This window comes from Barbatula barbatula (assembly GCF_947034865.1).
Source record: "Barbatula barbatula genome assembly, chromosome: 16".
Taxonomy (NCBI): Eukaryota; Metazoa; Chordata; class Actinopteri; order Cypriniformes; family Nemacheilidae; genus Barbatula; species Barbatula barbatula.
The window spans coordinates 7,677,811-7,692,188 of record NC_136779.1 but is presented as its reverse complement, the minus strand read 5'-3'; the positions used below and the strand labels follow the sequence as shown (position 1 = coordinate 7,692,188).

General features: G+C 37.1%; 1 protein-coding gene across 2 annotated transcripts in view; it reads right to left on the bottom strand.

The window, feature by feature from the left end:
- The window catches only part of myo1d (myosin 1D), a 58,951-nt gene that overhangs the window by 15,999 nt on the left and 28,574 nt on the right, over positions 1–14,378 (bottom strand). The window contains exons 17-20 of one of the 2 annotated variants that reach the window (XM_079476085.1): positions 2,971–3,194; positions 2,025–2,163; positions 1,789–1,893; positions 1,532–1,645 (exon numbers count right to left, since the gene is read on the bottom strand). In XM_079476085.1, the coding sequence (XP_079332211.1) occupies positions 1,532–1,645; positions 1,789–1,893; positions 2,025–2,163; positions 2,971–3,194 (582 nt within the window). Of the gene's footprint in view, positions 1–1,531; positions 1,646–1,788; positions 1,894–2,024; positions 2,164–2,970; positions 3,195–14,378 lie in introns of those variants that run through there. The other variant, XM_079476086.1, reaches the window with a different exon arrangement.

Below are 14,378 nucleotides of genomic sequence, written 5' to 3'. Positions count from 1 at the left end.
CTTGAAAACAACACAAAGCCACTAGCATATTTAGGTATTACTTTCAAGCCTTCCCCAAATTTATATTTCAAACTCATACATTTTTGCTTTAATTTTGAACATTTCGTGTCAGTTTAATTTACAGCAATGTGCGTACTGGATAATATTTTATACATATAATTTAGCAATAAATACATTTTTAGCAATAATCAAAATAACCTTTTATGCAAGCAACATGCAAGGTGTGATTTCTGCTATTTATATAACTATTTTTAAAGGGTAAACAAATGATTTTCCCCTTTAAAATAAGTTAAAGCTACATTTTATTTAGCTTGTTATGTCTTACAAATCCACAAGACAAACTAAGATAACAAACACAGTATCTAGTAAAGGAACCTAAAGACATCTATGAATAGGTAAACCAAAGTGCATCAGAGGCAACAGATGAAAACAAAGGAAGACTATATAGGCGTAAAGACTCATCCAAGCCCTAGCAGAAGGAACACACTGAGGTGGCAAATTTGTGTACATGCTGGAACGATACTAGACATCCGCGGATCTCCCCTCTTGCTCCGTCGCCATGACAACCCCATCCCCTGGGGTGTTGGCATGACAACAGTGGAGAAGGAGATGGATGAAAGGGGAGGAGCACAGCTTGCAAAGTGGATTGTTTGGGGGGGGTGGAGATTAACATGTTTATATGTTTATATATATATATTATGTTTTATGTTTTCTTGTACCTGGTTCAAGTTGGGCCGTTAATAAGGCAATGATTGTCCTTAATGTCCTTTTGTTTTTCAGGTCTTTGCTGTCATATAAATCATTTTAACAATTTCGCTGACCTTGTGCTTTCTGTCCCACAGTGGAGCAGTAAATAAATGTGAGGGTCAGGAAAGGTTTAGCTGGGCAGTGACCTGTCAGTAATCGAGAGATGTTAACTGCTATTTTTCTTTATTTAGAAAGCAATTAAAGATCGAAAGATTATACCCAGCTATGGGCTTATCAAGCAATAAAAACCCTTTGACGTCTCTGTTAAATAAAAAAACTAGACTACAGAGGATTTCAATTAAATTAAAGGTTATCATCCCTTTCATGGCTCGTCTCTCATACCGTTCATATTACAGAGAAAAGGCTTTCAGAGTTCAACCTGTGATTAAGTGTTTGAGCCACTCTCCCCTTTTAAAGTCAACTGTCCAGGTCTAAAACTGTTTAATGCTGGCTAATCCCCGAGATGGACAAATGGCTCGACGCGAGTATGGTTACAAACATGATGGAGAACTAGATTTAGTGTAAAGCAACGCTAAACTGGCGGGACATCAATCGAGTAGATATTCAACCAATTTTTGCTGAGAATGGTATTTTTAAGAAGTGTTTGGGTTTAAAGATTGATGCATTATTAAAACTATTAAAAAAATTATAGTAAATCACGATATAGTAATGTAAAAAGTATTATAAACTTAATAGCCAAAAATAAATCTCCTCAAGGTTGGCAACCTAAGAAATAAAGCAAATAAAACACAATACGGTTATTTACAAAACAGAAGATATTTACGTTATAGAGTGGGATGCTCTTCATAGGCTTGTACTGCTTCACTGGGTCCATTTTGTAGAGGTGACGATCAGTGATTAGCAAAGCACGGTCCTCTGCTTTATTGAAGCGATTGATCTGTTGAGGTTATATTACATAGGGTCGCATTACATACAAGTCCAACAAAACCACAGGGTGCTTAAGTGATGACACACACAACGATTGTTATCTAAACAAGTTATTTTCGTCAGAAAAGTCTGAAAGGAATACGAGCAACATACTTTGCGGACATTGCAGGAGAAGAGGACTCTCATGAATTTATCTTTCCTCTGCAGGTCGCTGGACACCAGAGTTAAGGAAGACACTGTCCCAGGACTGTCCCGTTTCTAAACGCATTCAAAAAACAACATTACACAGTCTTGTTTCAAGAATCTGCTTGTTTCTTGAAGCTCAGTTGGTAGAGCAACACACATCAAGCTAAATCAACAAGACACATCATGTGGTTTAAGACACTAACCAGGTAGTTGCCTTCCCAGCTCCTCTGCAGTCCAAGATCGGCCCTCTGCCCCTTTAAACACTCTAATGTGGCCACTTTGGCCTTCACCTGAAGCATCTCCTCTGGAGACAGATCTTTAATAAGTGTCCAGGCCCACCATCTAAAACATTGCAGATGATCAGTACAAACCAATTATCTACAACATGCATATTTTTTTTTATGAAGACTACAAGTGACGAGTAGATGGGAACAAAAACGAGGCACAAAAGCCTGAGTCCCAGTAAAAATCTGGGATTGAAAATCTAATTTAAACTGGAAAATAATGAATTTTCACAACATTACATTTCTTAAATGCATTTAATCATTGATCATTCTCAAATTCTCAGATCATGCTAGTGTAAAGAATTAAACAGGAACGAATTAATAAAAAAATATTTTAAATTACATAAAATAAAAAACAATTACATCACCTTTTAAAAATAATGAATAATAAAAAATATTTTATTGTAATAATAATAAAAAAAGAATGCTAAAGATAAGTTATCTGATTTGGTATTAATGTATGATAAATACATCTTAAATATTGTTTTCACGTTTGTGCATTTTTCCTTGTTTTCAGGGTCAACGCTGTGTGTTAGGACTCTGGTGAGTAGATCTCAAACAAGACTTTGATCCAAAGATCAATATCTGCTTCAGGCACTGAACGGCCTCTTTCCATACATAAAGACCCAGGAAATCTAACAGCATGTGCAAAAAAACCATTTCCTGCTAAGACAATGATGCACAGCTGAAAGCATATGAGTGACTCATAGACATTGTGTGATAACACTAGGCCAGACATGTTGAGGAAAACCTAGCAGCATCCCACACTACAGACTGCCCATAACTGTTACTGACGCTAATGCAACACTGAAGTGAGAGTCACGTATGACTCATGACTCCACTTCCTGTCCAGCATGACACTGACCTGTTATATATGTTCCTCAGCGCCTCCTCAAATTTGCGCAGGACTTTAGGCGGTGTGGGCCACTTTACGTGCTTGCCGTGGTCCTTCATGTCACGTACGTTTTTGAAGCGTCGGTTGACCTCGCGGATGTATGATTTAACCTTGTAACGCCTGTAAGCCCGGATGATGATGAGGGCGGCGCGCATGCGGCGATAACGCATTCTGGCCAGCGTCCCACGCCACACCTGGGCAAACAACAACAAACGATTAGGAGTTTAATATATTCTGGTACAATTACTAGTTATTCAATAAATATATAATCATAACCTAATCTATATATATATCAATATATCTACATCTATAGCCATAAATGTATCTATACATGATGAGAGTATAGTATGTCATTTGGGACACAACTAAAGTATGTTAGAGTAGACTATGTACTTAAACTATGCACAATGCACTCAACCATAAAGTGTATGAATTTTAGAAGGGTAGTGTCGTCCCAAATGGAATACTGAACGGTTTTATACGAACTGAAGGTACATCCATTTCCCAGACGAGCACAAATGTTGTCAATCGCACGGCACAATGTGTGTTAATAAAATACATTTGTACATTGTACATTTAATGTAGTTTTAATTTGCTTTGCCCAGTATCACTTTAGACATCATTAGATTGAAGCGTTGTCACTCTGCAGGAGAGTTTTAATCGAGCAGCGTCTGATAGCCCCGCCTCCCTTCCACTACGCAAGCGAAACTGCGAGAACGTTGAGAGCGTGATGTGTTCACAGTTCCACACTTCATATTTTCGGTTGAAAAAGTGCATCATCCCGTTGCTTAAAGTGCACTTCTTTATTGAGAATTTTCAATGTGAACGCACTCCTCACACTATTTATACTACAAAATGGCGTCGAATAGTGCATAAGTGCTCGATTTGGGAAGCACCTTTTGGTTACTTTTTACATCACATCAAGATATTGAATTAATATCTTGCAGATATTGAAATAAAAGATATTCATGTCTCCAAAATTAAATTTGAGACTTTTGACCACGGTAGAGATTCACCCTAGTTCCACCGATAACACATCTTTTATGTGTTAGATATTGTTGGACTCTCTTTAATGATACATATAATCTGATCTGTGGTACCCAAAGTGCATTTCAGCTGGTGTAAGCCCCTACTTACAGATGAATAATAGATGATAATGGAACTCTAGGGAGCTGTTTGAGCGCCTCAGTAAAAAACCCCAACCATATGTTCAAAACACTTTACGTGGACTCAGGTGGGAACAAGCAAAAATAACCTAATGTCTGGAAAAAGTGTACCACAAACATGTGTGGTTAAACCTGAAACTGTAGTCCAAACATAGAACCGGCTCCTGAGAGACCATTCCAATGTTTGTTGAGGTTCCATCAAGGTCCAAAAACATTAATATGATGTTGTTTCAGTATACGAGACCTTGGGACAGCCCCTTATCACCTATGTGTAACTAATGTAAAAATGTGAGCATGGCAGTGGTTGTGAGTATTACTGTAAGAAATCCAGAGCAGTAGTGTGGAGGAGTATCATCATTAGATGTTCTCAAGTCACTGCCTGTGTGCCAGCACTGACCTCATGAAAAAATGTGTTTCTGAGCTCATTTTGTAACTTAACGGTTTAAAAAATGCAGAGAAGTAAAAAAGGTGCTGAACTCCACATTCATACTGCAACTGGTGCTCCTACATCACCAAATCTGACGTGACATACACGTCTCAATTTGTCTCAGGCCGTACCGATCAATCAGACTGCAAGGCGTTTAGCGCAGTCCAGAAAATAACTTATTGATGTTATTGATTACGCATTTATTATGATTTATTATATAGTACTTTGAGGTAATTAGCTTTGCTAATAAGAGGTTGAAGGGTCAATTTTAAATCAATATTATTTGTGGGCCACAAACTATTACGCGCAACACTGCAAATTGTGCAATTTATACTGTTAGCCATCTTTAAAATCTATTTTTGATAAATAAAACAACACAGTTAAAATCTGGGAATTTGATCAATGCTGTTTTAATGTATTACGTATCATTATACAGTTAAAAACCCAACCGATGTCGGAGCCGATAATCTAGTGGGCAGTGCTTCAATATACTGTATACCGAGCAAACACATCTTCGGTGACCCAGGTTTGATTTCCTGTTTCAAAGTTCTTTGACGGTCCTGTTCCACTCTTTCCAGTTCTCTCTATATTCAGTCAACTATCCAATCCAATAAATGCCTAAAAAAAATGAATGAAGCCCCACACTAAACCCAAAGTAGCGTAATGTACTAAAATCTACAAATGAAATGGTTCACATTGAAAATAGTAAAAAATGTGCCTTAAAATTCCTAAATGTATTTCCTTAAGTAAATAATACACACATACATGAACACACACGTTCCTCAAAAAGGTTAAAATGTGCCTAAAAATGACAGGATTGACCACAAGTATAAACATATTTTTTTACACGTTTACCCTCACTGAAAGTCTGTGTAGAATTTTTCTTCAAGTAAATAACATCAACACACGTACTGTGTGCCTGCACACACACACACACACACACAAACACAATCTAATAGTTCTTATTCCAGGCAACAACAAAACACACCCATCAGATGAACTGACCAACATCTGTTATAATTATGTGCATAACATTATAGAGACAGTTCACCCAAAACTACTATGTTACTCAACGGTGGCCAAGAACTGGTTGGTAACAAGCATTTTTCCAAATACCTTTCTCTGTGTTCATCAAAACAAAGAAATGTATTCAGATTTGGAAAAATTTGAGCGTGAGTAAACGATGACAGAATTAAAATATTTGGGTAAACTGTTCCTAATCCATACTGGAAATGCCGGAGCAGGATGTCAGCGTGAAAGCAGCTTTCACAGGACTGCTCAAGTTGTGTTTGTGGCCATTAAGAGGTTTGAGACAGACTGTGTGTTCACACTGGCCATGCTGATGACATTAGAGATGGTTAAATAGTGGGACGGACAGACGGTCTGTGTTTGTTTTTAGAGCGGAAGATGGAAGTAGACGACACCCAGGGGAAAGTGGGTATATCATGCTAATAACAGGAGCTCTCACCCGCCCCCACCAGTCAGCTTGTATGATCGGCGTTTAACAAACCCAGCACAATACCAGATTTACACACTCATCAAAGCCAAACCAGAGAGCGCTGAGACACAGACGAGGCATATTACAAAGACACTGCCTGTGCAATTAAAGGAATAAATCTGTCAATCAAACCCCATTGTGAAGCGCTCTGTATTTTAAAGGCCTGCTGAAAAATGTAAATTGAAAAGAATAATGAGCGTGACTGGATAAGATCTACATGCTCTAATGGCTGTAACTGCTGCGCAAACAGATTCTTCAATAAGGTAATGTGGAACACAAATAAAAAGAGGCTTTGTGAATGTCTCATCCCACAGTAAACAGGAAATAGAAATTCTAGCAGAACCTATTCACAGGTGTCAAAAGGCAATTACAGACGGCTGACAGAATGTGAGGTGACTTATCCATTAATCAGAAAGGCGGGCAGGCAAATCCCACTATCCCTCAACACACACACACAAATCCAGATCACAACATGTGACAGAGGTAAACGCATGCACAAAAGACCCTTACTGCAGAAAACCCCCAGAGACAGTGGGGGAGGAAAAAGAGAGGGAACCATTTTCATAAATCAATATCACATGTCTGGCAAACCATTTGATGGAGGCCTCCATCCTTGTGTCCTCTGGCAGGTTTTGCACTTGTTTGTCTGTATGTGTGTGTGTTGGGGGAGGTTAGATGTTGGGCTGATGCCACTTTTCTAAGCCAAATAACAGCACGGATTTGATTGCAGCTGTCGCTGCCTTCATAGACACCTTACTAGTGCACAACCTCTCTCTCTGTCTCAGACACTCTTTATTTGTCTCCCCCTTTTTATGCGCTTCGTAATATTTAGAAATGTTAACTGTTATATTTTTGTTAATTTTTATTAGTTGACTCCGCAAGAGGACCTTTTCAGGTTATTACGATGTCTTTAATAGAACTCAACATATGCATCAGAAGCACTGTATGTGGTTGGAACAAGTCTGACTTTTTTCTAAGATCACTGATATGGACCTTTTTCATGTTTTCAGGTTTCTCAGCAGCGGAAGTCGTCATAGTTGAGTAAACTTCAATAGAGGTGAATGGGAGACTACCGCAAATATATTTTTGGCATTCTCATTTGCTCAAATAGCACAGCTAAATAGCACAGCAATAAAAAGTCAGTGATGGTGTTCTCACTACTTTTAACGAAATGACAAAAAAGTCTGATAACAGCAGTCAAAAGAGAGCATGATGCCAAATGAACTGTGACTTCCATAGACGCTGTATAAGAAACACCCTCCCATTAGCGTTAACACTTTATTTGGAATTTAATGCAAATGTAAAATAATACAAAAATGACAAATTTAAATATAAGACATTTTGGAGGATGAACGTGTCATCACAGGCTTGTGAAAAAGGTCCATTGGACCCATTCACTTTTAATGTCTCTTGTTCAGCGCATATGTCTGTTCACCCCGTCAGAGCGCCGTCAATTAAATCCATTCCACTTGAGTATAAATTAATATTAATGAACAAATTTAACTCCATTGCGCGTTTTAGCAACAGCTCTGACTTCCCCACTGCAGTTTCTTTAAATCCATACCACTTGGCTCATTCCTAGTCCATGTAAAAGAATTCCATATAAATTAAACTCCATTCTGTGTTTTCACTACTAGCGCCTGGTGCACGCTTTCGTGCATCTCGCGACCGACAAACATGGTAAACAAACTGCATCTTAGCATATCTGCTGCTCTGGTGAGTCTGGTTGTGTGCGCACGTATTGTCACTACACAAACTGGTATTTAAGTGAATGCTTACCATTTATACGCACTGTTGCTATTAAAGGTATAATTTACATTTTTTTAGTTATTTGTTGCAGAATTACAGTTACACTTACACAGTGTTGTTAGAATGCTAACAGTTGTCTTTTTTTGTTAGGGTATTAAAGCAATTGCTTAATTCAAAAGGAAGTGGAATCTAATGGTACTCCAGTCAATATTTCCGGCGGGAGGACACACCCACATATTGCCCAATGTCAAGTCTGTGTACTTTTTTTGCCCGTTTTATCACTCATCTGGTGCCAAACATAAGTCGAACTGCTTGCAAAAATATTGCACATGGCTCTTCAATAAACTAGATGCATTATTTATGTCTATGTAGTGCAAAAAACACAGGACGTTACATACCACGATGTGACACTTGGGGTTGGGATTTTAGCACTCAGAACTGATGTGTTAATGAATAACACGTTTTGTGTGTGTGTGTGTGATGTGACAAATATAACACATTATGTGTTATATGTGTTGAATGTGTGTTAAAGAAAAACAAGAACAAAATGTGTTATTTTTTCATCCAATTAAATAGCTGCCTAAGTCACTACGTCACACGAGGTTGTTAAGTTCCTCTTACAAGAACATTCATGCCATTTTATTGTAAGAGGACAAACTGGATGCTTGCAATTTGGGTAAGCTGTTGTCTTTGATATTGGAGGCTTTTGCTTTGAATACAATGTGTACTGGGATTTTCCATAGGAAATGTAACAAGATTTTCTACATTTACAAACTAGACATTTTGAGGTCATTTCTACTTTGGTAGAAATGCATTTTTAACACCAATTCTGTTCTTTGTGCTGCTATGTTAAATCAAGGACTAAAGATTCTTGTGTCATTTGAGTCATTTTTACGACGGATGCACAATAAACTATTGGCCATATCGGTATTGGCCGATAAATGGTAATCTTTTATGTTATCAGTATTGGCTGATAATAAAATTTAGGTTGATATATTATAGCCGATAAATCGTAAATCATTTACTCTGGTTAAAATTCTTCAGCTGCATGCTGCTCACAGTTAAAATACAGTACAGTACTATATTTCTGTCCTGATCATTAGCTTACTGATATTGTCAAAACATTGTTGATGTGGATACAGTATGTAGATACAGTACTTATGAATGTGTAAATTATAGGAACAAAAGCATATTGTTTGAATCAGACTGCTGTCTGAATGATTTCGGTCTTGAGAAAATGTTTCTGGGTTGCTCTGGAAGAACTTTTTTTAATTTTATAAACAAATTATAGAAGTTTAAAGAATTGTTAACTAGTGTAAAGTAGGCTTGGTACACAACTTGTTGTCCACTTTTTGCCTTTTGTTTCAGTCTTAAGGGAATTTTATATTAATATTTAGATGTTGTATATGGGCCAATATATCGGTTATCGGCGTCCCATGTTAAATGATTATCGGTTATGGGCCAACATTTACATAACTAAACTCAGAGATGTGTTAAGAAACAACATAGATTGTTTTGTTTTAAACACAACAGTTTTTAGAGTGTAGTAGTTTAAAATTAATATTTTGTTATTGAGTTGTTTTGATTTGCACTTTTGCAGTTTAAAATGGAAGAAGCACCAAAAATACTTGTGACGGTTCTTCTAGATGGCACAGAGATTTGCAAGAAGCTCTTTCAGCTGAGGAGTGCTGCAGACATAATTGACACTTGCAAGCGTCTTTTACCTTGTGCTGCAGATTATAAAAGAATTTTGAAATTCAATGCTGATTTCAATGAATTTATTGATATAGACCTTGATGACAACATCCAAAACTTGGACAAATTTCAAGTTTTGTTTAAATCAATTAAGGTAAGTGGAACACTCCTTTACTGTTTGTTAACATAATTCCTGAAATAATCATGAAAGTATGTAGACCTGCGGTTCAAGGGTTCCCGTGACCCACTAGTAAATTCTTAAGGTCCACAGAAACCCTGACAATTTGTGTGGTTTGTGTGAAATCAGTGTACGTTATTGGCTTAGCGAGAAAAAACACGAAAATAAGAATAGTGACTAAACTATAACTACACATGAATAACATGCTTTTCTTTTTTAGGGTGGACAACTGACTGCAAATGCAGAAGGTGTAAGTCATCAACAGAATGTATGTTCATGTTCATGTAATAGTTTCAAGGTTGCACCAAGAAACATACATAAAGCTGCTCGAAGTTCTCAAGAGAAGGTGTGTGTAGTAAATACTTCCAATGTCAAGTGATAAAATGACATCATTTTAATTGTGAAGTAAAATAACACACTCTATATAATATTACTTTTTTTCTGTAGCTCAACTGGTAGTATTAGAATATATATATGTAACTGACACAAAAAGAGGAAAAAATATTATGACGTAAAGGTTACATTAAAGATAAAAACAATGCAGTAGTTGAACTATGGCTAGAAAATAAAAACGTTTTTTGTGTTTTCAGCATCAATGTGAACCAATGGATGTAGACACACTGAAAGCTTTAATTGAGAGGAAAAGTCCAAGTATACAGAGTGATTATGAAGCTTCAGGAATGCTCTCTGAGATATCAAGAAAACGTCTTGTAAAGATAGCAGTTGGTGGGTTGGTGGAGCGAAGCGGATTGTAAGTTCACTGTTTTACTACACAAAATTATTTGTTTAAATCATTTTAATTTAATCTTATCACTTGGTTGGACAAAGATTGTTTATGATCAATAAAAGCAGTTGAATGTGTATTTAATGTTTTACATTTTTTATATATTAAATAACTAATAAATGTAATTTAACTTTTCATTTTATGGGGTGCTTTGCTTTGCTCATAGCTACCCTTCTAGTGATGAGAAATTGATTTTGGCAAAAAGTGTGGTGACACTGTTCCCTTCCCTAAAGATCAAGATGGGGGATACGAATGAAGGATTTGTAAGTAGTATTTCTCGACATGCACAAAGATCTCATATATGAATGGAATAGTGTGTTTGGTCATTTTCTAATTTAGTTATTTTCTAAGACTGACAACATTGCTCATTGCTGAAGGCTGTTGCATTGATTCTCGGGCAATTATAAAAGTGCAACAGACAACTTTTGTTATCGTTCCACTTTGATTCAGGAGCATTTCTATGACCCAGTGTCCCACAGTGGCTTCATTGAGATTAAACTGAGGAATCTGCGGCGGAATCTTCACGATGATCAGCGTCGCTATCATCGTAAACGCTGCAGGATAAGTGATACGACGACAGAGTCTATCTCTCTTGAAATGAGTGCAGAAGAGGAGGAGTCCACTCAGGTGTGGACAACTGTGATCAAATGGATGAAACCGTCACCAGAAAACCTCACTACCATCAAAGTGGGCATGGAGAAAACATACACCAGTCGCAGGTTATGGATTGCGAATAAGTCCCCAACGGTGAACGAGATTTTTGAACAATATCCTCGTTTTGCAGACATGCCATATTTGGTAAGAACTTCCTGTATTGTCCAAGTTCACCAGTTTTGGGCAGTCTTATCAGCTAAAGGCCATGGCTTTGAAATGATTTATTGTTGAAGGGGTAGATGGAATTCTCCTTTTTGAGGCAAACTACCCATTTAACAATTAGTTTGCCACATTGTTGATTTTAAAACCTAAAACCAAACTGGCCCTCTGAAGATAAGATTGCACAAAGGTTACCTATATAGTTTATGGATGTATTGTGTTGTTTGATATGTTGTATTCTGTCCTGTGTTGTAGCTTGACACTGAATTCGAGAAAATGTTTCCTGGGAAGGGGGAACTCTTTCTTCTAAAATGGGAAGGGAACATTGTTCCAAAGTTGTTAAAGATGTCCTCAATGAAAGATCTTGCTGTCTTTGCCGCTTGCAAAAGTAACGATGGTAAGCTGCTTTTCTTGGTCCGTGCTTTACTTCGTGATAGACACTAGCTAGTAATCTGAATTAGAATTTTTTGTTTTGTGTGCTAACCATGCTACAGATTCATGCTACAGAGCTCTTCAAAAGCTGACTGAACTGCTCCCACCCACTGCGTCAGGAAGAGGCAAAGGCTGGGCTAAATGCAGTGTAAAGTCAGCCATTACTTACCTTTTGGACATCAAGCAGGTAGGCATTTATTAGAGAAACTAATGTAACCCAGCGGGCCAAAGTACCAACCAGAATATCTATGCTACATCTGCTGTCTCAATGTTGCTTAGGCAACAAAAACAATACCAAAAAGCTTGTTTCGAAAAACATACAATTATGAAGATATTAGTATTTTATAAAACGTACTTCTGCTTCCATAGACTGGAACCAGCCTCCTGGATCATTCTCAACCAATTGTGGAAAACCATCAACCCCACCTTGTCTGTTTAGGTTCCCCAAGGACGACAGCGCAATACATCATTGTAGCAGACAATGACAAAGTCACCATTCCACTTGAAGATAACAATCTGACATGTGCCATTGACAAGCTATTCAAACTGTTCTGGGTTTGCAACCTAACATATCCTGTTCAACTTACATCTGTTTTTAATTTTTTAGAAAATGTTTATGAAATGCCTCTCTCTAGTGTGAGGAGATCTAAAGTTGTAGAGCTCATTGCAAAACTTCAAGCACTTATCTAATCTATATACCACAATGTACCAATGTGTGCCAAGCATAAAAATCAATTTCAAAGGAAGTAAGGAATCTAATACTGTAGGTCATCTCGGGCATATTCATATGCACTCTGATGACAGGATTATGATGCAAGATGCCGTTGAAGATTACTTTTTGTAAATTCAAGGTACAAGCACATGAAATTGTAACATGTGTAACATTTTAATTAATGTAATATTTATATTGTATATTGCTACGTATATTCATTTACGGATTACATTCATGTTGTATTTTTTGTATTGTTTTTTTTTCATTAAATTGGGTTAACTAAATAGCACTGACACGCATTCTGTTATAAAAACATCGGTGTATTAACATACTCTACTCTTCGTTTTAAACATTACAACACTGGTTAAAAGAGTTAAAAGTAACACAACATTTGTTGAAAAAGATTTGTTAAAACGCTTGCAAGCAGACGAACCTCTAGCAACATAGTAGTCTAATAAAAATGATGCTTGCCAAAGTAGGCACCCCTAAAAAAGTAGGGTTGTGTTTTATCTGCACAAAACGATGTCCATTTCACAGCTATTTGGAAGTCATTTTATGCTGAACGCTTTATTTTGCATGCATGTAAAATGTAACAAGCAGGGCTGTAAATTATGTCAACAATCGAAAACCTGGCAGGTGGTTGTGGTTGCCACGGTGAGAAGACCATACTATGTGCAAGTCCCTATAAAGATTGAAGATATCCCGACTAATTAAATGAGAAACAAAATAGTAAGAATAATTATATGTGACTCTGGATCACAAAACCAGTCTTAAGTAGCATGGAAACATTTTTAGTAAAAGCCCAAAATACATTGTATGGGTCAAAATTATCAAATTTCTTTATGGCAAAAATCATAAGGAAATCAAGTACAGATCATGTATTTTGTACATTTCCTACCGTAAGTATTTAAAACCTTTATTTTTGTGAGTGGATGGCCTGCTACAGTGCCTCTACTAAACAACTTCAAAGGCAATTTTCTCATTATTTAGATTTGTTTGCACCCTCAGATTCCAGAGTTTTAAACAGTTGCATCTCTGTCATATCCTAACAAACCCCACACCAATAGAAGGCTTAACTATTATGCTTTTAGATTATGTCAAATTGACTGATAATACTGGTTTTGTTGTCCAGTGTCATATACATCTTTATCATTTGCACAGATTTCTCAGGCGCCAATTTTCAAGGACAGAAAGGTAAAGCACCGTCATTAGATGAAGTACATTTCCATTTTCCACTTGCATCTTCACCGACTGTTGTGTCATGACCCAGGGATGGGTATATTGCAATCGTACATCACAGAACTAGACACACGAACCACAAAAATCTATAGTTTGACATGACAAGTACAGTATTAAATGGAAATTGCATGTCCTGGTTGACCGTGCAAGAGGATTGTTCACTTTCCCTTAAAAGGTTAGCAGTGCAACCCATCAGAACAAATATAAAACACAGCAGGAAAGACATAGGAAAAACAAACGAAGGCATAAGGAATTTATGGTGAAATTTAAGAGATTGTTAAGTGCTTTTACATGGATTCTGAATTCCCTGAGTATTGCCACAGTTTTTACTGCCACAGTAAATAACACATAATATATTTGCTGAAGTGTCATAAACCTGTTTAGAATTTCAGAAAATAGCAACATGGGATAAAACTCAATTGATAAACTACACACAAAGAGCTTCTTCACAGTAAATGCTAACAGGGCCAATGATGTGGATGCTGGGGCCTGAACCTATGAAATATTAATTAAATGAAGGAAATTCATGAATAATACAGTCGCTCTATGTTTGAGTTTTGTTGAGCTGATACGATTTGCTTCAAATTGCCTCCATTCAAAGCCACATCTTTTAGACCGCTGATGCTGATAACCGAACGCAGTCATTGAGTTCATCTAGCTCGAGTCTAAGCGACTGCCCAAAGGA